Here is a 27972-nt window from a genome sequence, read left to right as displayed (position 1 = left end):
ATATATTTTAAGCATCTGTGGCTTACTTATGTTATATATACAGCTCTGAGGCTTTTACTTCTACACCTGGCGGTGGAACCTGTTAAAGCCTCCGCGGTGAGCAGCCGTAGGCCGGTTCTGAAACTCGCCTCTGGCAGCAGGCTATGCCGGTCTTTGAGGCTGCGGGGGCCTTGGGCACCAGTTTGCCGCTGGTCTGCGCACTTGAGGTGGTCGCTTGGGAAGCAGAGGGACCACGGATCAGCCTCTTGTGGATTCCTGCACGGTGAAAGCGCTGCTGCAGCACCTCGTCCACCGCAGGACCAAACGTATGCCCCGGTGTAATTGGGTCATCCAATAGCAGTGCTTTATCTGCATCAGGCACGCGTGCCTGGGAAAGCCAAAGCTGCCTACGTGCAGCTGTCAATGCAGCCAGGCTCTTGCAGCGTGTCTGTTTAGCTATGATACACAGAGCAGGTTCTTATTCACTAAGCGCAGCTCATTCAGCTGCTGTGATGATGGCCTGTGGCTATCAGAGAGCGACCTCAGCGAATAGGACTGTTAGGCTACAAGTATGCTATTATAGTTGCCCAGCCGTGTGGCAAATGCACTGGCTGATAGGCATGTTTCAGTATCACCTCTGAGACCTGGCACTATTTATTAGGGCAGATAGCGTCCTTGGACAGGAGTGCTAAATTAGGCGCCTGAACCACAGCGTCAATTGAAGCCTCCACTGGTAGGAACTGGGCCAAACCCAGCTTCTCCGCATCATGCACCCTATACAGGGTGTCCATCGACCAGGTAACAGCCGGAGCTGTAGCCGGGTGACCCCAGGTTGACTGGATTTCAAAAAGAAAGTCCGGGTGCACTGGGGAAGGACGGACACAGGAGAGGCTCGTCAACAAAGATGGACTGCTTTGTGTCACCCTCTCTAGGCCAGGGCACCTGCAAAACTGCAGTGGCCCTCTTAATCAGCAGCAGAAGCTCTCCTGACAGGGAGAGCTTAACTGTAGGGGATGTAATGTCTGACTCCACGTCCTCAGACGGGGAACGCCAGTTCCTGTTTGCCCACCTCCTTCAAGGCAGCGATACCTCCTTCAAGGCAGAGATGGACAGCATGTCACCTTGCCAATCTGCACTTGTAGCTCCCTGGGGCACCAAGGGGACAGGTGAGGCAGGAGGTGCCGCATGTTCACGCAGCAGCTCTGCAAGAACCATTCCTTATGAGAAACAGTTGCCCAGAGCTTCTGCCAGTGCACCGAGTCTGCCAACCGATTTGAACAGTGACTCTTTTTCTTCCTTGGGGGAGAAGGAGGTAGAGGAGGATGAAGACCGTGAAGACGGCATCCTGCGTGGGCTATTTCCCCAGATACGTCGCCGATTTCCCTTGGCACAGAGCCATGGGGTGAGGACGCAGCCACCTCTGTACCAGAGGGTGCTGGGGGATGAGGGCTGTGCAGGTGTAAGAGACACAGAGCACTCTGCAGAGCTATAGGAGAGGTTTCTCTATAGCGTGCACTTGGAGAAAGCTGCACAAAACATGCAGAAACTGTGGTTTACTTGTGCCTCTTTGGCGTGCTCTGGCCCCAGTCAGGAAGAGCGCCTGCTGTTCTTGTCTTCAACAGGGAGACTGGCCTTGCATAAGTCACATCCGGGCTTCATGCGGGGAACAAAGCCGCTGTGGGTTGTAACAAACAACAGGCTGTGTGCACAACATACACGTAATTAGTAAAAACTAATACAACGTTAATTCAATATGTAATACTGTGACCAGGATGGCTGGTGGTGACGTCAGACCCAGAAGAGTCAGTACTGCAGGGTATGACAGCGCTGATGCACGGTTTAATAATTAAATAAATAAAAGGTTTGAACAAAACAGGAAACAAAACACTAAACACAAACAAAACGTCACGGTGACCAAAACAAACAGAGACAAAATCAAACAAGCATCGTGCTGGTGTAAAACCAGCACGGATAGCAATTGTTATTTATCTAAACTTGATCAGCCAAAGCTGTGGGTTTTTATACATGTGACCATGTGATGGAGTACACCCTACCCCTGTATTATTATTTGTATATATGTATGTTTTGTATTATTATTATTATTATTATTATTATTATTATTATTATTATTATTACTACTACTACTATTGTATTTGTAGGCGGGCGGACGAAGCCGTCCGTCCTAATCATTATTGTGTTTATGTGCGGGCAGTCGAGCACCGTCCGTCTTTTATTATTTACTGTTTGAGACCGGCGAGAGAGCCGGTCTTGTAATATGTAGTCGTGGGGATGGGGTTAAAACCCCTTCCCTAGAACTCTTGTGGGAATGTGGCTGGAGCCTTAATAAGGCAGCTGTTCCCATCTCCACCAGCAGAGGAATAGTGCCTGCTACCTCCACCAGCAGAGGAGGAGTGCCTGCTGTCCCCATCTCCACCAGCAGAGGAGGAGTGCCTGCTGTCCCCATTTCCACCAGCAGAGGAAGAGTGCCTGCTGTCCCCATTTCCACCAGCAGAGGAAGAGTGCCTGCTGGTTGCACCTTCAGAGCCGCACCAGTCCCCTGCAAGTGAGGGAGAGCCGCACCAGTCCCCTGCAAGTGAGAGAGAGCCGCACCAGTCCCCTGCAAGAGAGGGAGAGCCACACCAGTCCCCTGCAACAGGGGGAGACTACGCGCTGCTTCCATCTTCGTCGCCAGGAGACTACACGCTGCTCCCACCTTCGTCGCCAGGAGACTACACGCTGCTCCCACCTACGTCGCCGTGAGACTACACGCTGCCCCCATCTCCACTGGCAGGAGCAAAGCAGCAGGAGCTGCCTCTACCTCCGCTGCCTCCACCGCCAGGAGCTGCCTCTGCCTCCGCCGCCTCCACCGCCAGGAGCAGAGCAGCAGGAGCTGCCTCTGCCTCCAGCACCTTCACCGGCAGGAGCAGAGCAGCAGGAGCTGCCTCTGCCTCCGCCACCTCCACCGCCAGGAGCAGAGCAGCAGGAGCTGCCTCTGCCTCCGCCACCTCCACCGGCAGGAGCAGAGCAGCAGGAGCTGCCTCTGCCTCCGCCACCTCCACCGCCAGGAGCAGAGCAGCAGGAGCAAAGCCGTCCTTCCTAATCATTATTGTGTTTATGTGCAGGTGGTCGAGCACCGTCCGTCTTTTATTATTTGCTGTTTAAGACCGGCGAGAGAGCCGGTCTTGTAATGTGTAGTAGGCGGGTATGGGGTTAAAACCCCTTCTCTAGAACTCTCGTGGGAATGTGGCTGGAGCTTTAATAAGGTAATTTATTAAAAGGTAATTAAGGCTCCAGCCACGAATATAAAAGACCCACTCTCGGCTCACAGGGGGTTGGATGTTCAGAGGAGGAACGAGAGCGAGAGTGAGAGGAGCGAGAGAGAAAATTAAAAAAACAAAACGTATAGGATCAGTGAAGGCATTTGCCCAGCCTGACCTGTATTGGCTGTTCGATTTTGTCTTTCTGTTTCAGTTTCCTGCTTCTGGCCTGACGTCACCACACACGCCATCCTGTCACAGATCATCACCAAATTAGTCATAAATTAATAGGAAGTTTAACCCCATCCATGCTGCAAAACAATTAACAATAAAATAACGTGTTTTTACACACACATAAACAATACAGGATAGCGGCAGGAAAGAGACTGCATTTAAGCGCTAACACGCACTTTAATAAACAAAAATAACACCAAACTAAAGGGCACAAAGGCCAAACAAAACACAAAAACGTTTTCAGGCTGAGCATTCGCCTTCACTGAACAAAAATAAAATACAAACACAGCAACAAAATAGATTCACAACACTCACCAACTCCTCTCCCCCCAAATGGAGCCAAGGGCTCACCTTTTACGTGATGTGGCTACTCCCAGTTAGCACCAATTAGTATATTAAGAAGCAGCCACATTCTCACATGTTTTTGGCAGGGACAGGAATTAACCCCATCCCTGCCAACCACCACCAAAACGCAAACAAAACACCACAATATTTACAAATAATAATACAAAACTATTCAAAACATACAGGGGCGGGGTGTGCCCTGTCATAAATACACAAAATAAAGCAATTACTAAGCAACACATACTAATCTGATAGGCTCTCCTGTCAGGTTCAGAAAAATGGTGATGAGATCTGTGCGCGCAGTCCCCTTATGTCCTCGGGGGCGGGTCATGACTGCATCACAGGCTCGTCCAAGCAGCTTTGGTATAGAATATTTGATTTTCAGGTTCTTTATTATTATTATTATTATTATTATTATTTATTTCTTAGCAGACGCCCTTATCCAGGGCGACTTACAATCGCAAGCAAATACAAATACATTCAAGTGTTACAATATAAGTCATACAATAAGAACAAGAAATACAATAATTCTCAAGTGTGACAAACCACAATTCAATAATACAGCAGATAATAGTGAAAGTTACATCAGGATATGATTAAGTAGTGATAGTTACATCAGGATATGATTAAGTACAAAATACTACAGATTAAACACTTGGGAGATTACAATATTCTGAGGTACAGGATTAAATGCAGTAAAATAGGGGGCAGATAAGAGCAAAATAAAGCATATTTAAATGAAGGGTGATAGTGTCCCAGGATACAACAGAGGAGTTCTACAGGTGCTGTTTGAAGAGGTGAGTCTTAAGGAGGCGCCGGAATGTGGTCAGGGACTGGGCAGTCCTGACATCTGTAGGAAGGTCGTTCCACCACTGCGGAGCAAGGGTGGAGAAGGAGCGGGCTCGGGAGGCAGGGGAGCGTAGCGGAGGTAGAGCCAGTCTTCTAGTGCAGGCGGAGCGGAGAGGTCGAGTGGGGGTGTAGGGAGAGATGAGGGTCTGGAGGTAGCTGGGTGCAGTCTGATCAAGGCATCTGTAGGCTAGTACAAGAGTCTTGAACTGGATGCGAGCGGTGATCGGGAGCCAGTGGAGCGAGCGGAGTAGTGGAGTAGCGTGGGCGAAGCGAGGTAGAGAGAACACCAGGCGAGCAGCAGAGTTCTGGATGAGCTGGAGCGGACGGGTGGCAGACGCAGGGAGGCCAGCCAGGAGGGAGTTGCAGTAGTCTAGGCGGGAGAGTACCAGGGCCTGGACCAGGAGCTGGGTAGCATAGTTGGTGAGGAAGGGTCGGATTCTTCGGATGTTGCTCAGGAAGAATCTGCAAGTGCGTGCCAGAGTGGAGATGTGCTGGGAATAAGAGAGGCAGGGGTCCAGGGTGACTCCAAGGTTTTTAGCTGAGGAAGAGGGAGAGAGTGTGGTAGATTCCAGAGGAACAGAGATAGAGAGATCAGAGGAGGGGGAGGAGGAGGGAAAGAAAAGGAGGTCAGATTTAGAGAGGTTGAGTTTGAGGTGATGCGAGTGCATCCAGGAGGAAATAGCAGACAGACAGGTAGAGATACGGGAGGAGATGGTGGAGTCAGAGGTGGGGAAGGAGAGGAAAATCTGAGCATCATCAGCATAGAAATGGTATGAGAAACCATAGGATGCGATGAGGGGGCCCAGGGAGCGGGTGTAGAGAGAGAACAGGAGAGGACCCAAGACTTTAGTAGGTAAACACCCATTAGGTAATGGTTACATTTCGTACTTGAAAGGGAACCACGTAGGAATCTAACTTTTGTAAATGGTTAATTTGAACTCATTATCATCCCTTTTCTTTACAATCTTGGGGACTGTAATTTATTTTTTCGGTTCCCAACGTTGTTGCAGCCTTAAAGACCATCATCTAAACAGCTGCTTGGGACACTTATTTCCAGTGGCAATTTTCTGAAACGACACCAGGACTTGGGGGAAATCTATGTTAACTGTTAAAAAAACTATAACCCAGTACTTTGCAGTAACTGTCATGCTAACAGTGAACTCAATAAAGTGGTTGAAATCTCAGGAGGGGATTCTGCTAATAGCTTCCTCCTAACCTCCTTGCAACAGGTCTCATCACAGATTGGTGGTCCAATACTTACCTGGGAACATGGCAAACGAGCTGTGAAAACACTGATATATTTTGTTTTCTTTTAAATGCAAGAATCAGAGTGGTCTTTTAGATAGTATGTTACACAACACTTTTTTTTCACCAGCCTGTGACTTATATTTCCTTGACAAAACAAGCCATGTGTGACCTGGAATATTAATTGCACAAGGCTGGGCACACTGGCAAATGCACCGTTTGTTTGCCAGTCATCCTTAGCATAACATTAATATTTTGAACCATCCTGCATAGACATTCATCCATCATCTGGCTTCCTCCCCACGTTTTTATTTTTATTTTTTATTTTTTTACAAGTCTTTTTTTTATAATTAGGCCTGCAAGGGACCACATAAAAATTAAAGACCATTAATATATATATATAAAAAAAATTGTCATGAAGGAGATCAGTGAGTAAAGTACAATTTGCGTTTCATTTTTATTTACTCTTTTAGTTGGCTAATTAAGGTAAGCAGTGACATGCTAGAAAAGAGAGTACTGTTCTCGCTTTGTTCTTTGACTAGCACTTTTCTTACTATATATATATTGGGTTGCCCTGTTGAAATTACTGTATTTAAATACCCAGCAAAAATGGATGTTGTCTTGAAGTGGATAACAGACTTACCACAGTAATTACTGCACATAAGCACACATTACAAAGATACTGCACTATACCACAACATTCAACATACTATAGGAAGTAACATACATTCAATGTCATAGCTGTAAAATCCAAATTACAGCTATCAGTATGATGATGACCACAACATATATCAACAGTATTACAAAATAGTATAGAATAAGATTTAGCAATGTAATGTTTACTGACAATTTGATAAGCGTCACTACCAAGTTTCATGACAGTTAGATATTTATGCAACAATGTAAGTGCAACATAAAGACGGATGGTTAAAGATGGATAGACATCCCCCTATATGCCTGAATTTGATATTCTCAATAACTTAAGCTAAATAATGTTACTACCAAATTTCATGACAATCAGACAAGCGGCTATCCAGATAGAGCATATATAGACAGACAGAAAGACCCATATTCCCAGGATCGAATATTCTGAAGAATTTATGATTAATTATGTTAATACCAAATTTCATGACAACTGGATAAGCGGTTCTCCAGATCTATGGAAAAATGTGTGAAGTGAGACATACAGTACGTATAATGCTACAGCTACATTTCATGTTTATTTGTATACTCCAAACATACTCATTTTAGAACTCCACAATTACAATTCTGAAACTTGAGAATCAGGCCCCCAAATTAATGTATTATTTCTGGTTATTGGGTGTGTTTTTCCGCTAAGAAAAAAAGTGTAACTGACGACGATTTGCCCAAAGTGCCCAAAGTGCTTTTACTGTGCTTGAGATGTTGTTATTTGGTACTTTAAAAGCCTAAGACCTTAAAAGCTTTGCCATATTTAAACTGCTATCCAAGGGGTAGCCTAATAAACACAATGTATATAATGTAAGTCCAGGAGGTGAAAAGTAACTTTGTACCTGAATATGATTTTTTTTTGTACTAGACTGAGATTTCTCCTGTTGCAGGATAAAAATAAATAAATAAATAAATAATACTGGTACCAAAGCTGACACAATAAAAATAAAAATATAGAAAAGTAATGTTTTAAATGACAGGTCTTTTTGGGGAAATACCTGTGTTAAAGTGAGGCAGTTACCGTATTTGCTTGAGTATAAGTCGAGAAATTTAAACCCAAAAAAACAATCCTGAAGTTGGGGGGGTCGACTAATACACGAGCAAACATATGAACCGATCTATAATTTATAATAAGAGCCTATATTTGTTGATTGAGATGACCGGCCGTAAGCATGAATGCTATGGAGGGGCATAATAATAATAATAATAATAATAATAATAATAATAATAATAATGATAACAATAATAATAACAGCAACGACATTACCTTTAGTATTGCGTGACCCTGCAGCATAGTGCTTCTGTGGGAAACAGCAGCACCTCCATTGTTGTGGGTAAATCCTTGTTGCCCTCGTTGCCAGAGCAAATGCTTCTAATTTCTCTCAATTCAAAATGCAAACATCTCAAGATTTGGCAAAAATGATTCTGTGACATTGTATATATATATATAAAAAAAAAAAAAATCCCAGGTTTGTTTACATCCAGGAGCTGTCACGTAAAACACAGACGCAGTTTCACTGAATTACAGCCAGACCACACCACCCTCCACATTCCACTGAAATACATACTTCCGTGTGGGCTAGGAAGGAAGTGAGGATGGGGCTTGTATACTAAAATAATACTATTGTATGCTTGTGGCAGGATGGCTTGGGTGATGACGTCAGACCCGGAAGACAATGGACACAGACAACAGACTGGGGTAATGAAAGCGCTGATGTGAGAGTTTAATTTACAAATAAAAGTTTTAAACACAAAACAAAACACTCAAAATAAATGGCACGTGGGCCAAAATAAACTAACACGGAACACAAATAGCAACAAGTAGTATGCTGGTTGCAAAACCAGCATATGTAGCAATTGTTATATCCTGTAGTAATAGTTTTTACAGCTCACACTTCACACTTCGTTCCGCCTGTACACACTCCTCCCATGCAGCCAACTGGCTCTTAATTATCTTGTTAACCCCTTGGCCATAGTTTGCACGAGTTTAATACATCCGCGTGACTGTCAGCTAATTAAATAATTACTAGCCGACGGTCACGCAGTCTCACAAGTAAAGTACAAAAATGCAAATAACAATAGTAATGGCGGATAGCTTTTTATCCACCCTGCATTTTAAATAATAATAATACAGAATAATACAAAACATGCACAGGGACGGGGAGTACCCCGTCACAAGGCTATACAAAAAAATCATGAACTGTATTGTAATACGCGTCAAAATGACGCGTCTGGCGGTTCTAGGTAGAAGTGCTTATAAAATTGTTATTTTTTTAAAATATGCCACTCAAACAGCGTCAGGATATCTAATACATATATTTAGGAAAAAAAAAATGTATGCCCGAATCTCGACCTCACAATGGGGGGGGGTCGACTTTTACACAAGGTCGACTTTTGCTCAAGGAAATACGGTAAGCCTGATAAGTGTGCGGATTACCAGAGCAACGTTTCAAGGGAGAGTTGAGAGTGCTAGGTGGGAGAAACAGATAAAGGCAGAAGTTAAAATAGTAGGGCAAGCACAAAGGGTTGGAGGATATAAGAGTAGGAGGCAAGATCATTTGACAGAAAGAGATATAAAAATTTTTTTTTTTCTCCAGAGCAAAATTTGGACAAAGGTAATGTTACAAAACAAGAATGAATAAACTAATAATGTTAATTTACTTGCTTCTAAAGTCTGTACACATGTTCTTTGTACCATAAACATTTTGTTTTTCCTCTAAGAAAATATGGTGCAATTTATGATGGTGCTATAGGGTTGCATTTTTATAGAAATGCTGCATTCCCAACAGAAATGAAAGGTTTGGTGGCCTTTTTATTATTTTGCAAGACCCTGTCAGGTTCCAGCCAACTGCCGCTGCTGTTTCTTGACTAGTGATCATAAACTTTCAGTACATGCCCCTGCTGTGTGAATCTGCTATAACTACAACAGGAACAAGCAATAGAGAGGGAGATAGGGAGAAACTGGAAGAGGCGAGAGCAATGTAATGACTTTAAAGGCATGAAGGAGAGCAGCAAATGAAATATTTGCTGGAGATGAGACTGCTGAATCAACACTGACCAGCGTACTTCATCATAATTATCAGGACATACTACTGCCAGGGGATTTATAAAAATCCCACTCAGCAAATAATTGCCCTGCTGTTAGAAGATAGTCGGAGTGTTAACATGCTGTCACAGTCCAGCGTTTAGTAAGATATTCTACATTCAATTACTCTCGCTGAGAACTAAAAGGAAACATGATCATTTGTCAGCTACTGCAGTTACGCTTCAGAACAAACTTCTTTCAACAGCCTTGCTAACCTTCCAAGATAATTCCACAGCTTCCACAGGCTCTACGTTCTAATTCTCTCCAGCCCTTTAGACATAACTTGTGGGTGTTTTAAAGGCATTAAGTGTTACTCTAATTCTATTGAACCATGTGAATATTTGTGCTACTGTCTTGCTTATTTGTGCTACTGTCTTGCTTTTTTTAAACTGTGTATAATACACCAAACACCAATGTACTTGGTTATCAAGGGAATCCGCCAATGTTCCTAGCTGTGCTTGTATGGTGACAGGTTGGGACACTTGTTAGCCAATGAGATTGCTCTGATTCCTGACATTTTAGAACTGGTAGTACTGTGATTGAGAGGAAGTGGTCATTTTGAACAGTAACAGTGTAGGTCAAAGGCTTGATCATAGACTTTTTTACTGACAGAAATGCTAACAGAATAAAGTCTTGAGTATGGATATCCCAGAGCTTACGAATGAGTAGGAAAAGGCTAAGGGCCAGATATTCAAAACAGATGCAAGTTATTAACTAATAACTTTTGTATTTCAAAGTACAATTTAGGGCCTCATTTACTAAACAGTGGAAACGTGTTTTGCACGCAGTAAGCCCATTTACTGTGTGCTTTGTACACCTGCTGTATTCACTTACCAGTAGCAGGCAACTTAGTGCGTGGAAAAAAATACAGCGTTTGAGTCTTTTAAATATAATGAATAATGTTAATGGGTAGAAAGGTATGCAAATTACCTCACAAAATACCGCGAGGGAGGTATTTGATATGCAAACCATATTCACTTAAGGGCGCTAACTTTACTAGGTGTGTTACAACCAGACTTATTGAAACCAGGCGGTGTCACAGAACCAACAGGAGAGCTGCACAGGAGAGCGAGAAGAGGAGAAGTCAGGGAGAGAGTATTTCGGACCATGCAGATGTTACTAGGGCTTTGTGAGGAGGAGGTAATAACTAGATACAGATTGAGCACAGAGATCATACTAGCCTTATATGTAGGGCCCCGGAAAATTGACAATATCATGAATTTCACATAAATTGTGTATTTGACTGCATACCATGAAATATAGGAATTTATTTTCCTTACAATATTTTACATTACTCTCCACCTCCCCTGTTCATTTCATACTTTTATCAAGTAGAAGCAGCGCTACATTAGCTGTACACGGGCGTCAATTTCATATATTTGGTTACTATGGCAATGGGGTCAAACAAATACTGGCTTCATGATTGGTGAATTCTTGTATTAGTTTGCAGTGTGTGATTATCATTAAAAATGCAGACAGCTGACAAATAAAAAAAAAACCTAAATTCATTACAACAGGGGATCGCGTTCAGAGCTACGAAAAGGGGGGTTTGTATGCAGATGGTGGGATTTTGTTTTGCTCAACTTGTAATGTGTCTTTGAATCATCTAAGAAAAGGTACTATTGACAAGCATCTTGACAGCGCAGTACACAAAAACAAGAAAATCAAACTTGAAGTTCAGATTAAACAATTACAGAACATAGGTCACAATCACAGGATTGTTTTAAAAAGAGCACAGAAAGTGGAGAAACACGTAATGTCTACATTACGTGTTTGAATTAGTGGAAGCCTTTAGTGCAATGAACATACCGCGAGGCCACTGAATATCAAGGAAGCCTTTAGTGCAATGAACATACCGCGAGGCCACTGAATATCAAGGCAACTGTGTTTTGAATATTATTTTCATCCCACAGAGCTTTACAACTGCTAATTCACAGGAACTTACTACTTACTTAGTGGATACACTGTACTTAGTGGAATCAGTGCATCTTGACTCTGTTAACCACACAACAGTAGTAGGTCAGGCTATCATTAAGACACTTGTAAAGAATAGCATTAATTTCAACTTTGTGTCTGCCTTTGTAATAATAGACAATGTAACAGAGGGAGAAACACTAACTGTTTACGTCTATGCTTAGTCGTATAAGATGTTTTTTTTTGTATTAATATTATTTTTTTAGGTTGACAGGCTCCAGTGGCATATTTGATGTTATATCATTTACTAATAATTTGATGGTATCTGTGGTTTTAAACCTTCATAAAAAAAAAATAAACTGCAGGTACAATAATACACGGAACTGCAGTTTAACACCACACTTCAATAATAGAATCACTTAAAAAAAAGTTTTAACTTAGTGAAGAATGAGCATTATGTTAAATCCTTGCTAGCAATTGTAAAAACAATTATTTACAGTCATGTTTCATGTTCATGTTTTTTTTTTTTTACTGTTAATGAAGATTGCATTATAAATGTTTCACTAATATATGATAATTAAAGATGTTTTTATGGACAAAACATAAGAGGCATTTTGAGACCTTGTGAAATTAACCTTATGTCTTGTCCATTAAACTGCTTTAAAAAATCTAAATGACACACCTCTCGGAATTCCAATCAATTCCAAAGCCAATTCAAAATGGTCACATCACAATCAGCCCCTTAAAGGATTCCATTTATTAACCTCTAGCCTCTTTTCAATGAAAAAAATTGACTAAATAAAGGTTGGTCTTGAATAGAAAACAAATATAGCTGTTTGTCCCCTTGTATATTAAAAACAGAGCAGTATATAATACATGCACCTAATTGGCATGTTACAGCCAGCTTCCAGTTATATTTCAGGAAGTAACAGTAATATTAAAAATAAATTCAACATTATTAGCTAATATTATTAAAGTATTTTGTTCATTTGAAATACATTGTTTAGCAATGCCTCACACTCCTCGACAGCTGCACAACAAAAAGGCACTCAATGCAAGTTTTTAAAGCGAGGTTATGTTCTTTGTGTTGTGTTATATCGTTGGCAGATCAAATTGCTGACTTAGTCTCTTTCTGCCAGCAGTGCCGATGCTGCCTCTATGAAGACTGTCAGCGGGGGTATTCACGGTGCTTGCTTTCGCCTAAAGCACTAAATTGAACTCGAAGTAGTGTCTTTGTGATATCATTTCAACAAGTCATGTCCCATTCAGCCCACTAGTTTGTCTCTGTCAGGCTCGGGGGAGGGGGTGCCCAGGCAGCAGGCACAAGCTGTCAGGGACAAGTATACCAACCTGCTCAGTGCTGACGAGGTAATGCATCTTTCGAGCTAGGTAATCCTTTTTCCTCTCTCCACTTTCCAGTGCTGTTTTCTCCCGCTCTCTTGATTTTATCACTGCAAACTCCTCCAACTCCCTTCTGCAGTAGAAACAATGATATTATTGCAGTTGCATAAAACACACAAACGTACTGTTACATTAAATGTCTTATTTTCAGTTTAAATATACAGTAAAATGTCAAAGCATACTACAGGTAGCTAATAAATGAAAAATATATATTTTTTATATTTGGGTATATGTTTTTGTGAAGTGCAAATAGTAATTTATTTAAAAAGAAAACATTCACACAATAAGTTTGAAGAAATGGATAAATATTTCTCTAGTATAATGTGTAGGCTACATAAAATCAAAGACCGCCATAAGTATTCAGTTTATTGAACCACTTTTTTTTAGCTGGTATGCGAGTAATAAAAAAACACAATTTGTATCAATATCAAATAATAAATACAAATAAAATCTACTTGCATGTCTAGCTAATAATCAATATATATATATATATATATATATATATATATATATATATATATATATATATATATATATATATATATATATACACATACACAGTCACCTCCAAAATGATTGGCACCCTTGATAAAGATGAGCAAAAAAGGCTGTATAAAATAAACAACACAGGTAATGAGCTATATTTTATGCTCAAATATATGTGAAAAACATATTCTTTTATTCTAATACAATTGCTCAGTAATAATCAAGTAATAAAAAAAAAAGATAGGTGTCAGAATTATTGGCACCCCTAAAGATTCTTATAAATAAAATCAAACAAAATGAAATCTGTATTAACATTCTACTTCTTTAAGTTTATCTCAGTCTTAAGGAACTGTATTGTGGCCTTCCATGGATTCCTGTTTCACTGGGGTATAAAAATGAGGTAACACGCATATGAAATCCATTTGTCATCTATCACCATGGGGAAAGGCAAAGAACTCACAAATGAAAAGGGACAAATGGTTGTTGACTGTCATAAATCAGGCAATGGGTACAAAACAATAGCTAAAAAACTAAATATACCACTTACCACTATTAGGGCAATAATTAAGAAGTTCAAAACCACTGGAATAGTGGTAAATTTGCCTGGTAGAGGACGCAAGTGTATCTTGCCCCCACGCACAGTGAGGCAGATGGTTCGGGAGGCAAAGGGAAATCCAAGGGCCACAGTTGGAAAATTACAGAACTTGGTTGCATCTTGGGGTCACCAAGTCTCCAAATCTACAATTAGACGACCTCCATGCCAATAGGCTATTTGGAAAGGTTGCCAGAAAAAAAGCCTTTATTGAGAGCAACCAACAAACGTAAGCGCCTGGAGTTTGCTAAACGGCATTGGCACTTCGTTTGGAACCGGATGCTATGGTCAGATGAGATGAAAATAGAGCTCTTTGGTCACGCACACCAGCGGTGGGTCTGGCGTCAAAAGAAGGATGCGTGTGCAGAAAAGAACCTCATACCTACTGTAAAATATGGTGGTGGATCTTTGATGTTATGGGGCTGTTTTGCTTCCACTGGTCCTGGGGCCCTTGTTAAGGTCAATGGCATCATGAACTCTACCGTACCAGGACATTTTAGCCAAAAACCTGGTTGACTCTGCCAGGAGGCTGAAGCTTGACCGCAAGTGGATCTTCCAGCAAGACAATGACCCCAAGCACACATCAAAATCCACAAAGAAATGGTTAATTGACCATAAAATTAACATTTTGCAATGGCCATCTCAGTCTCCGGACTTGAACCCCATTGAAAACCTGTGGTTTCAATTGAAGAGGGCAGTCTATAAGCGCAGACCGAAGGACATCAAAGATCTGGAAAGATTCTGTATGGAGGAATGGTCTAAGATCCCTCCCAATGTGTTCTCCAATCTCATTAAACATTATAGAAAAAGACTCAGTGCCATTATCCTTGCAAGGGGAGGGTGCACAAAGTTCTGAAAACAAGGGTGCCAATAATTGTGACACTTCATTTTTTTTGGAAATAAATTTATAATTTGAGAAATGTGTAATTTTCGTTGATACAATATAGCTCAGTACTGGTATTATTTATTTTATACAGTCTTTTTTGCTCATCTTTATCAAGGGTGCCAATAATTTTGGAGGTGACTGTGTATATATATATATATATATATATATATATATATATATATATATATATATATATATATATATATATATATGAATGAAGGCTATATTTGCATCCTGAGCCATTTGAAAAAAAAAAAAAAACATAATACCACAGTAGTGCCTGCAGAATGCAAGGTGTGACATGCCTTCTACTGTCTCTTTCCTCTTTCTCTTCAGTTTTCCTTCTTTTTTTTATTATTAATCATTAAGTATTATTTTTTTAATTTAAATTGTATTTTGATTTGTGTTTACTCTTTTTTTATGATTATATGTTGTACATTTAATTCTGTGCATATGATTCAGTGCATTTGTGAAAAACTCAAAATGAATAAACAGAATTGAAAAAAAAAAATACCACAGTAGTGACGTCAAAAAGTGATCATTCCTCTAGAGGAAAATATATTTGAACTAAACTTTGACTCATTCGACTCCCCGAGACCATCACTTTCAATTCAAACACAAAATGTCTAGTTTTCAATCACTCGACAACACCCACAGAACAGAAATGTTCATTAATGATCAACAAAATGAGAATACGTTAAAAAAAAGAGAGAGATTGGAGAGGAACAAGAAATTAAAACAAGGTAAAAGCAATCATCCAAATAAAGCTGATGCACTAACGGATAACGACATAGAACGTTTGTACAGCAGTGAAACACTATGTTTAAAAAAACCCAACTGTAGTGCTGAACCTCGTCTTCTTTAATATTAGCATCACAAGGGTATCCATGTATTATAAAAATAATATATGGGCCTCTTCAGTGAGTTACAGGAAAACTATTTCATCACGGGTTTCTGTGATAGTTTATTAATTACTCGATCTTTGGTCTCGTAATTTATGATGTCACAGAAACCCTAGATGGAATTATTTTCCTGTAACTCACTGAAGCCCATCTATTATTCTCTCTCTCTCTCTCTCTCTCTCTGGCAGAATTGTCAGAGGATGTGGGCAGGGCAGAGACCCTGCACACTAAGAAATGTGTGTTTTGTGGCTGCCTATGCACAGCCACAGGTGAATGTAATACTTTAATTGGTTTAGGGATTTTTAAATTGTTTTTATTGAACTGAGTGATTGTTTTATTAGTTCATTATAAAACTGTGGAATGTGGCCAGGTGGGAATTTAATTAGTTATTTGTCAATTACCCCTGGTCACACCCTATAAAAAGGACAATGGATGAATGTTCGGCATGGGTTGTGTAGCAGAGTATGGAGCTGAGACGGAGTGTAAAGCCCAGAACAGACAGGTGTGGCATGGCACTCCTGGCATTTTCACAGTGTGATACCGCTAGTCCACACCCAGGCAAACATGAGCAGTATGTACTACGTGACTGACTTTTCTTACAATATTGTAGAAAAATTGAATGGTACAGTACAGTAGTTGTCAGTACCACACCATAGGCTTTGTACTCGAATGTAATTTACATATATGGCCAAACGTTTTGCATCACCTAGTAGAATATTAGGATGCAGACAGAATTAAAATCAAAAACTATATGAACATAATTTAGATATTTTGTATAACATAATGCAATCAAATAAATTACAAAATAATATTGCAAGTGCAATTTCAAAATGTCATAGTTAGATTTCGATATGTCACATTTTTCAATTTTTGGAAAACTACAAAGTGATATGTAATTCAATATGTTAGCGTAACATTATTAAACTTGCAAAACTTCTAGCCATAGCTGTAATGCCTCCCATATAATCTGGTTTATTTATCAAAGTTGTTTTTTTTGTCAATAGGTATATGAAATGAGCGATCAACTTAGCAAAGAAACATACACTAACTTGCTGACAGCAAGTAGCCTACTACTAAGTGTTAGAAATTATATCTTAAAATAACCAGTTATTTAGTAAAAAATAGTAGTGAACTACAGAAATAATAAAAAAAGGCAAAAAGTGATAACAGTATCAAATTGGCTACAGCAGGGGTCTTCAACCCTGGTCCTGGAAAGGCCCTATCCAGCAGGTTTTATAGGTGTCTTTACATCATCAGTGGCTAAAGATCTGGAACACCTGTTAATCTTGACTAATTAAGCCAATAATTGGTTCAATCTGATAGATTGGTTAAAACAAAAACCAGAAGCCCCAGTAGCACTCCAGGACCAGGGTTGCAGACCCCTGGGCTACAGGAAGGATGCTTATCAAGGGTGATTTATAAAATACTGACCTGCCTGTCCTTGTATGAAATATGGGAGGGATCAAACACTTCAGGGTGCTTGGACACCTCCATAGAATTATAGTTTAATTCATAATTTTTCCTGTCACCACTTGGCTGTGATTGGTTAATCCACCGACGGTACCACGTGGCAGCCAGAAAAAAATCTAATCGCTATGGATTCGATTTGAGCGGCACTGCTGATCTGTCCAACACTATATGAAAGCAATTCCAGCAATACAGGCAGCAAAATGTCTTGCATGCCTTGCCATGCCTGTCTGTTCTGGGCTTTAGAGCGAATACTGTGTGAGCCTTGACCACCAGCCTTACCACATATGGTGTTAATAGTGGGATTTGAACATACGCCCCCTTAGAGACTGGAAGTCAAGGCTGGCCAGCGGCACAAATAGCAACCCAGACACAAGAACTTGCAGTTTAGCACTCCTGCACGCTTTTATTAACACAAACAAACAAAATAACAGTTTGAAAAAAACCCCACTACACTCAGAATTCTTTAAATGAACAAAACATCACCCAAGCACAGCTATCACGGTACCTTTCTCACACAGTATTTTCTCTTACACTCCTTCTCAGCTCCACACTCTCCTACACAACCCACATCAAGCATTCATCCTTTGTCCTTTTTGCAGGGTGTGACCAGGGGTAATTGACAGTCATTAATTCAATTCCCACCTGGCCACATTCCACACTTTTCTAATTAACTAATAAAACAATCACACAGTTCAATTAAACAATTTAACAATCCCCAAACCAATTAAACTATTACATTTACCTGTGGCTGTGTATAGGCAGCCACAAAACACATGATTAGGCCCAAGGCAAAGCCAAGTACGCGCATGTTTAATGGAACCTCATGGCCCAAAGTGGGTTATACTGCTTATAAAAAGTCTGTGTCAAAGTTAATTGTCATTTGGGGGAAGCAAAATAATGAAAACACTTTTTTAATTAAAAAAAAAAAAAAAGAAACTTTTATTGTGTATACATCATCAGTATTATATTGCCCTAAAGGGCATAAACATTACCTTTCAATAATGTATTTGTATGCTGCATTAAAAGTCAAAAGTAGAGGGTGGCGCACAAGCTGATGATGTGGATAGTATAGACCAGCCCCTGCTGCCTTCGCCACCAGAAGGGGAGGAGCCCCTGCCGCCTTCGCAGCCAGAAGGGGAGGAGCCCCTGCCGCCTTCGCAGCCAGAAGGGGAGGAGCCCCTGCCGCCTGCCATCAAGAGGAGAGGAGCTGGAGCTACCTCTGCCTCCACCACCACCACTGGGAGACGTGGAGCTCCTGCTGCCGCCTTCATGGCCAGGTGCTCCCCTCCAGCCGTCGCCATCGCCTGGGGTTGCCTGTGTCTCCTTTGCTTCTCCTAGGGTCGCTGAGGGTCCTGCTTCGCCTGGGGTTGCTGAGGGTCCTGCTTCGCCTGGGGTCGCTGAGGGTCTTGCTTCGCCTGGGGTCGCTGAGGGTCCTGCTTCGCCCGGGGTGGCTGAGGGTCCTGCTTCGCCTGGAGTCGCTGAGGGTCACCCATCGCCTCCCGAGGGTCCGCTGCCACTGTCGCCTGGGTTAGCCTGCTGCTCCACATCACCTGGGGTCACTGCCGGTTCTGCTTTGCCTTGGGTCGCTGCCAGCCCTTCATGGCAGCAGGGAATAGCGTGGCCGGAGCCTCACAAAGGGGAGCTGCCGGCTACGAAGAAGGGGTGGGTGGGGGGGGAGGTAAGGAGACCACTGTCCCCAAAACAGCCCTGACCACCATCCCTGTGCTATAGCCCGGTGCCTGGGGGTTGGTTCCCTCAACCTGGGCTCCCAGACACCCAGACTGCATGTCTGGACCTCTGTTCGCTGGGCCTGACTCCCAGGTCGTGGCACCACCAGGCACAGGAGGTCACCTGGTCTCCTGCTCTGCTCCCCCTGGTTGCCCAGACGTCACTCCACGGTCGCCTGGGCTCACACCTCTGCCTGGGGCTACAGCTGACTGCTCGCCTGCCTGCGATCCTGACGCCCCCACAAGGGGGGGGGGGGATTTGACGGTTGTTTTGTGGTGGTTTGGTGGTGGTTGGCAGGGATGGGGTTAATTTCCTATCCCTGCCAAAATACATGTGAGAATGTGGCTGGAGAAAATCCTTTGTTTGGTGGTGGGAGTTGGTGAGTTGGAGAGTTTCCTTCTGTATTTTTGCTTGACAAAGTTCAGTGAAGGCTCTGCCCAGCCTGAACAGTTTTGTTTTTGTTTAAACTTTTGAGTTGATTATTTTTGGTTATTTTGTTCTTGTTTATTGTGCAATATTTGTTTTTGTTTGACCTTTTATTTTTGCTCTGTGAGCAGTGTTTTGTTCAACTTTTTGATGTATTTTTTGTTTATTAAACCACGCAGCAGCGCTTAAACTACAGCTTCTTTGCCTCTGAGTCTCCTTCCCAGCCGATACCATCTGGGCCCGCAATGCTACCCTGTCATTTTCTACTGTTGACAGTTGCTGTTCAAATTACTGGTACTTTATATATATATATATATAATTTAAAAATCGGGAGTTAGGAAAAGGAAAACCTCCAACAAAAAAAAAACACACCATGTACAAAGAAAAAAAAAACATTGAACTGCTGTTTAAAATGGTAAAACTTTGGGTACACTTACAAGTTAATGGTCATTACTTTTCTTTTTAGTAATGTTTTATTTTTAATAATGGTTTATAGCTAATACATCAGCTCATGTGATATTAAAGAGGGCTTTTTATTTTGCCGCTCTGCCCCAACGAGAACTACTTCTGAGGTGCTGTTCAAAATTTTAGATGGGTACATGACGGATAAAAACATCCGTGTGGTCCAGTGGTTAAAGAAAAGGGCTTGTAACCAGGAGGTCCCCGGTTCAAATCCCACTTCAGCTACTGACTCATTGTGTGACCCTGAGCAAGTCACTTAACCTTCTTGTGCTCCGTCTTTCGGGTGAGGCGTAATTGTAAGTGACTCTGCAGCTGATGCATAGTTCACACACCCTCGTCTCTGTAAGTCGCCTTGGATAAAGGCGTCTGCTAAATAAACAAATAATAATAATAAAAAATAATCAAATGGAAATGTTGTGTCAGGATTTGTACGGATGGGGCAAAAGCCATGAGTGGATGCAAAGGTGGACATGCAGCTTGCATAAAAGCTGTTGCACCATGCTGTGCTTGCTGCAAAAATGATGCCAAAAGAGCTGTTAGATGTATTTACCGCTGCAGTAAAAATAATAAACTTCATAAAAGCTGTACCACTGAACTCACAACTTTTCTCAGTGCTATGTGAAGAGCTGGTATGTTTACACAAGCAACTTTTGCTTCGTACAGAAGTTCGATGTCATGGGGTAAAGTTTTGGCAAGAGTCTGCGAACTCAGGGAGGAGTGTTGTATGTTTTTGATGAACTCTCACTCCACACTTCACCAACACTTACTCGACCAGTGCTTTCACATTTTACTGGGCTATTTGGCTGACATATTTGACAAGCTCAATGAACTTAACCTTTCTTTACAAGGTAATAAATGTAACAGTTTCATTGCACAGGAAAAAGTACAGAGCTTTTCCCAAAAACATTTGCTTTGGAGGAGCTGTGTGATGCACGACAATGTAACTATGTTTCCGGCACCATCTTCTGTCATTATGGATTTTGGAATGTCTGTCTTGAAAGTTAAAGATGTAATAGTAGAGCAGTTGTCTCAGCTTTACACGCAATTCAGAGTATATTTTTCCGAAAGTGAGGCAAATGAATTGCAGGATTTTGCCTGGGTTCGAAATCTGTTTTCACAGAACCTTGTAGCAAAGGCCAAGATTGCTGTGAGTCTAAAACAGCATTTGATTGACGTTGCTGGTGACTGTTTTGTTGATCATTTCTGGCTCTCAATTCAAAAAGAGTTCACTGAATTGTCACAAACAGCCGTCAAAATACTTGTTCACTTTGCCTCAACTTACCTGCCGAAGTAGAGTTTTCTTTGCTTATTTACATCAAGAACAAGTACAGAAATCGCTTGAATATAGAGACAGATCTGAGGTTGAAACTCTCCAAAATCAAGCTGAGATACCACAAACTATGTGCTAGGAAGCAGGCTCATCCTACTCACTGAGTAAATAGGACTCATTAGGTGTTCTTTTATATTCAAGTGTATGAAGTATTTGAATAGTGGAACTGTGCTATTTTGCTTTCTGTCATCAGAAAAAAGATATTATATGTTGGGGATATCATCTTTTTCTAAATACTGTACTGTTTATTGGAAGGGAGAAGTACACATGGGGCATGCATCTTGGAAGGGGGTTGCAGCAAAAAAAAAAAAAAAAGTTGAGGGGGTTGAAGGGGGGTGCATCAAAAGAAAGTTTCGGAAACTAAAAAATGTTTGCATATTTTAATGAACTCTAAAAGGTGCTGTGTATTTTTCCAGTGGTTGCTTGCATGTCCAGTGTATGTTACTGTTTAAACTGTTTGTAAAAATGGAGGCAAGCAAAAGCATGGAGCTTCATTCTGAAATTAAAAATGTAGATAATTAATTGCTGATGAATCGTCTGCAGCAACAGCTCAAAGGCTCCATCTGGAGATGGTCTGTCAGAAAAAGATACAGTATCTCATTAAGCTTTCAAACTCTTTTAAGATGTGGGAAGACTTTAAAATTATTTATAGCGACATGCATTTGTTAATTTGTTCAGCCATTTTACTGTTATTTATGCTACAAATACTTATAACAGTTATTTTCTAAGTTAGAGAAAATGCAAATGTATTTACTATGTATGTTCTAAAATCCAAACTGTTTACAAATGTCTACTGACCACAGTTCCTAGCGTTTGGATTTGTGACGTTCTACTGTGTGTATATGATAAATACGATATACAATAATAGTGAGCTTTCACGGTTTATATACACAGTGAAACCTCACTATTAAGGCCAGTTGAGGAACCAACATGTGGCCTTAATAGGGACCTACTACTGAGGGTAAATACAATTTACTTTGAAAAAATTGTATTTTGATACATGCATGTGGCTGCTGTGATGATGTATGTGCAGAGTTTGATTGTACTCGAACACCTAAACGGTGATAGGGCAGAGTAAAGCACTACTTGTCAGCAAAGAGTATGTACAGTCTGCAGAATAGGGCAATAAGTTATAGAACATGCTTATTGCATTGAAAACGATATGCTGATATTTGAAGAGGATTATTAGAAAAATATACTGAGAAATGGAGAGATCATTATATATATATATATATATATATATATATATATATATATATATATATATATATATATATATATAATTTTATATATAATTTTTTTAACACGATTGAATGTGCGGCTATTTTTAATAAACTAGGTTTGTAAGTGTGCAATCTGAAAGACGGAAGAGGCTACAGCAGCTGTAAATTGAATATTTTATGAGATGAAAGATGCTGTGGGTAAAACCAATTTGTTATTCACGGGACAGGAGCAAGGGCTGCGAAAAGCAAGAACCTCAGGAGTTGAAATGGGAAAAAACGTGCTTGTGACTTAGAAAAGAGAACAGGGTCTCCCCTTGGTTCACAGAGAGCAGCCTTTGCATAGGTGAGGCTGAACCAACCGGGTCTCCAAGGCTGGGAAGTATGCATTACTTCCCCCAGGGAGAAACAAAAAATAAGATAGCTGGAGAATCGAAGTCTCCCCAGCTTGCAAGGGTCGCCTTTGCTAAGGGAGGTCTGCACGGTCGGACTTCCAAGACGAGTAGTGAGCTTCACTTCCCTTGCAAGGGACTGGAATTTTGGAAAAAAAAAAACATGCAAAGGGAGCCAGGGGTCTCCCCCTGGCTCTCAGAGATCCACCTCTGAGGAGTCGAAGCTATGTGGCTGGGCTCTGAGGCTGGGAGTCCCAGCTCCCAGCAACTGCACCATCAATGCAATGGAAAAAAAAAAGAAAATAAATAGTTACATATATACTGTATAGTAAATATCGACTGGAGAGGAGGGCTACAGTGGAAAATTATTGACCCAAGGGAAGACTATTGTTACCGACAGGTTATAATACCCGAAGCTGCAGGCTGAGGTCATTGCACCCTGGAGGTAACAATAGTCTTCCAGAGGGGCATTTCATTTTCCACTATTCGCTGAGTCTGCAGTACATATTTAATATATGAGTCAGTCAAAATAATAAGAGAGGCAAGGTTGGATAGTAAATATGACTTTAAATACTATAAAAGCCATAAATATTTGAAAGCTGTTTATTATACGTTATTTGCACATGAAGAAAATACAATTTTTGGCACAAATATCTTAGTGCTGTACATATGATGAAGTAATATATTACTACCAGTGCAACAGGTCGCCAACATTTCTGGAGCAAAATAGGTTTTATGGCTGTGATTCGCCAAATATTTAGGTCGCAAATATTTATGGTTTTACAGTATTTTTTTTAAAATAACTAAATAACAGAAATAAATAACAGAAAATGTTTTTGAAGTTAATACCGCAAGTTTTTTTCTTTTTTTTGTAGTATGTTTTCAATGTTTTTGGAGGGCGTGCCTTTGAAAAGGGGCGGGACTGACATAGATGTGAAACAGTCACATGACAGACGGAGACTATTGCCTGGTAGTGTAAGGATGTGAGGGCAATAGTTACTATGATGAGGTTTTAACCACTCACAGGCCAGAATTAACACTTTTTATATTACTCTTGCCGCTCAGTGGAAAGGAAAAAAAAAAAAACCCTGTGGAAGGAAATCTCTGGTCTCCCGGCGGAGAGATGACCCCCAATCCAGGCATACTAGCAATACTCTGTTGGACAAAATAAATATCATGGAGAGAGGAACAGATCTAAGACTCCACTGTGGTGGAAGACCGGCAACCAGTTGTTTTTGATGAGTTGCTGGTTGGTATTGACTTTGGCTGTTGAGCTTGCTGCACCCATACAGAAGGAATATATTGCCTTTTGCATGGACAAGAAATTCACAATGCAGTCCTGGTTGAAGAGGAGATGCGCTTGAAGGCGGTGAAGGAATGAGGGCAGCAGCCATGTAATTTTGGGTAATTTTTAAGAAGAGGCTTTCGTTTTGATGTGCAGAGAGACAGACATCAAGGGCTGGAATAGTAGTTCAGCTGCGTCAGGTCCAGCTGCCGCATCCAATGTAGGAGAGAGAGGATGTTTTGAGTTAATTATTATTAGGGCTTCTGATTTTCGTTTTTAACTGATAAACTAAAAAACACCCCTGATTCAAAAAAAAAATTAAATCGGTTATATCCAATAAACACAGGAAAAACACTGGAAATGGTTACTCAAGTCACGTTTACTTGACCCCTTTCCCCGTGAAAAAACTCCCCCTTTCCACTTGTATCTCTCATTTGATTCATTCTGAATACTTAAACCCACCCAAATTACTGAGTGGCAGCAAATTCCTACATTTCTATTGGAGAATTGTAACACGCTTGCAAGATTTAAAACAAGATTACAAGCAATAGAAGATTGTTCTTGTTCGCAAGATTCAAAGCTATATTCCAGTTCGATAGGGAGTATTTACACGCTCGTGGAATTCAAAACAGAATTGCAAATTGTGGCAAAATGTAAATAAATGCCTAAACACAAAAAAACCCCAGAAGAATATGCCAGTGGCCATAAGGATTTAATTGTGGAAGACAGCAAAGGAAATAAGGTACAATTGAAAAAGTGTGCAAGTACTGTCGAGTTACTATACATATTGGGACAGGAAAAGACGAAAGTAACCGAAAACAATATTTTCATAGTATATAAAAAGCAAAAAGCCCCCCCCCCCAAAAAAAAAAAAACCAAATGATTTACGTATAACTTGAAAAATGAAATTAATAAAAATCGAAAAACAGAAGCTCTAATTATTATATAGAAGCTTTTGCTGGGCTGCTTACCTGGAAGGATGAAATCGACGTCAGAAATTTTGGATCCGTGTGAGAGATCTGTATCCATTTTATTAAAACATTGTTTAGTGTTTAGTTTGGTTAGTTAAATAATGCGGTTTTAGAAAGTGAGATTTTTTAGTCTGTAAACCGAAAGTAGCAAATACTCACAGCCCAATGGTTTTGTCTGATTTATTGTCTAAGTTGTTGTGGCAGGATGGCTTGCAGTGGTGAGGTGTGGTGACGTCACGGACCAGGAAGTAACAGAACCACAACAATGGATGGGCGGGTGAAACTGAACGCAACGACGTTCAGCTGATTTTAATAAATAAATAAAACAAAAGATTTAAACAAAACAACAAAACAGAAACCAAAGGGCACGTGGGCCAAACGAATAAACAGACAAACAAGTAAGTGTCGTGCTGGCTAATCCAGCACGTTTTAGCAATTGTTATTTTCTGTCTCCTCTCTATCTCCCTGTACCTCCTCTCTGTACACCCACCCCGCAGGACGGACAGCTGCAGGTTCTTATACTCTGGCCGAGGGGTTAACTTGCTGTTAATTATCTTATTACCCCTCGGCCACAGTCTGCACGCGTTTGGTAAGGATGCGTGACTGTCAGCTAGTTAAATAATCAGTAGCTGATCAGCCATGCATCCTCACAGGTTTTTAAATTATAAATATAAAAAACAATACCAAAAGACAATGCGCTTTTATCCGCGCCGCAAACAAATACAAATAATAATAAATAGGGGTGGGACACTCTGCCACACATGCCCCCCCTTGTGCGCAGCACACATGGCCTTTTCGGCCACCTCCCACTTAGTCCCCAAAGTCCCGGCTAGCAGTCCCGGCCCAGGACCAGGGGCAGCAACGGGCCAAAGGTGGCGGCCACGGTGGGATGTCCTCCTCCCAACCCAACAGCCGTAGCATTCCGATGGCCCGTGCACAGGCTGGCTCCTCTGGCCAAAAAAATTGCACCCCCTTCTTCACGGCCGGCAGCTCCCCTCCGTGGGGCTCCGGCCACCCTTTCTCCTGCAGCGAAATTGCTGCGGGGGGAACTGGTCTCCTGACCTCCCCCCCCCTTCTTCATGGCTGGCAGCTGCCCTTCATGGGGCTCCAGCCACAGTATTTACTGCCGTGAAAGTGCGGCAGGGGGAGCTGGTCTTCTGACCTCCCCCCCTTCTTCGTGGCCGGCAGCTCCCCTTCATGTGGCTCCAGCCACAGTATTTCCTGCCGCATGGCAGGACTGGTAGCGACCCCAGGCGAAACAGGACCCTTGGGAGGCGAACTCGGGAGGGGAGCCCCTGGCCATGGAGGCGGCAGCGGGAGCTCCACTTCTCCCTCGTACCCTGTAACTAGTGGCTCTCCAGGCGATGCAGAGCAACAGGCAGCCCCAGGCGATGCGGAGCAACAGGCAGCCCCAGGCGATGCGGAGCAACAGGCATCCTTGGGCGGTGCGAGGCAGGCATCCTTGGGCGGTGCGAGGCAGGCATCCTTGGGCGGTGCGAGGCAGGCCTCCTTGGGCGGTGCGAGGCAGGGCAGGAGCAGTCCTTCCCATGACGGTGGATGTGGAACCAGCAGGTATTCACCCTCTGCTGGTGGAGGTGGGAGGGGCAAGCAGTCCTCCCACGGCGGTTGAGGCAGAACCAGCAGGCATTCACCCTCTGCTGGTGGAGCTGGGAGCGGTAAGCTGTCCTCCCACGGTGCTTGAGACATAACCAGCAGGCATTCACCCTCCGCTGGTGGAGGTGGCGGAGGCAGAGGCAGCAGGTATTCTTCCTCTGCTGCTGGAGGCCTGGGCGCTGGATGCACGGGCTCCCCCCTCTGGGCGCTGGATGCACGGGCTCCCCCCCTCTGGGCGCTGGATGCACGGGCTCCCCCCTCTGGGCGCTGGATGCACGGGCTCCCCCCCTCTGGGCGCTGGATGCACGGGCTCCCCCCCTCTGGGCGCTGGATGCACGGGCTCCCCCCCTCTGGGCGCTGGATGCACGGGCTCCCCCCCTCTGGGCGCTGGATGCACGGGCTCCCCCCCTCTGGGCGCTGGATGCACGGGCTCCCCCCCTCTGGGCGCTGGATGCACGGGCTCCCCCCCTCTGGGCGCTGGATGCTCGCGCTCCCCCCCTCTGGGCGCTGGATGCTCGCGCTCCCCCCTTCTGGGCGCTGGATGCTCGCACTCCCCCTCTTTGTATTGCGTGGGGCATATGGCCAACGTGTGCCCATATGCCCCACAGCCAGGGCACAACTCAGCCACGAGGTTCACAATATAAACCTCCCAGCCATTATCATCCTCCTGCTGTTGCTGCGGTTGCTGTTGCTGTTGCAGCTTACCTCTCCCCCTTCTCTTCCTGCTCCTTCTCCCTGCCTTCCTCTCCTGGGCCGGTTACTCCTCGTCCTGGAAGGGGCAGATCGCTACAGTATGCCCGTACACCCCGCAAGCAAGGCACCAGCCTTGGTCTTCCAGACCACCGAGGAGGTCCTCCAGTTCCCCGCAGCCGTTTCTCCAGCCTTCCATTTTTATATATATATTTTTTTCCCAAAAACACAAAAGAAACACTTTTTGAAAAAAAAAAAAAAAAACGTCCTTTTCCTTGTCTGGCTCCTGGAGGCGTTGTTTGTCCCACGCAGGACACCATATGTGGCAGGATGGCTTGCAGTGGTGAGGTGTGGTGACGTCACGGACCAGGAAGTAACAGAACCACAACAATGGATGGGCGGGTGAAACTGAATGCAACGGCGTTCAGCTGATTTTAATAAATAAATAAAACAAAAGATTTAAAAAAAACAACAAAACAGAAACCAAAGGGCACGAGGGCCAAATGAATAAACAGACAA

The 27972-nt window shown here is 42.4% G+C and overlaps 1 protein-coding gene across 2 annotated transcripts in view; it reads right to left on the bottom strand.

The window, feature by feature from the left end:
- The window catches only part of spata17 (spermatogenesis associated 17), a 120229-nt gene that overhangs the window by 71611 nt on the left and 20646 nt on the right, over positions 1–27972 (bottom strand). For both annotated transcript variants that reach the window (XM_034017008.3, XM_034017009.3), the window contains one exon: positions 12949–13072. In XM_034017008.3, coding sequence (XP_033872899.3) covers positions 12949–13072 — 124 coding nt within the window. The remainder of the gene's footprint in view (positions 1–12948; positions 13073–27972) is intronic.

This window comes from Acipenser ruthenus, chromosome 6 (genome assembly GCF_902713425.1).
Source record: "Acipenser ruthenus chromosome 6, fAciRut3.2 maternal haplotype, whole genome shotgun sequence".
In the NCBI taxonomy this organism is placed as follows: Eukaryota; Metazoa; Chordata; class Actinopteri; order Acipenseriformes; family Acipenseridae; genus Acipenser; species Acipenser ruthenus.
This window is presented reverse-complemented; position numbering and strand designations above follow the sequence as displayed.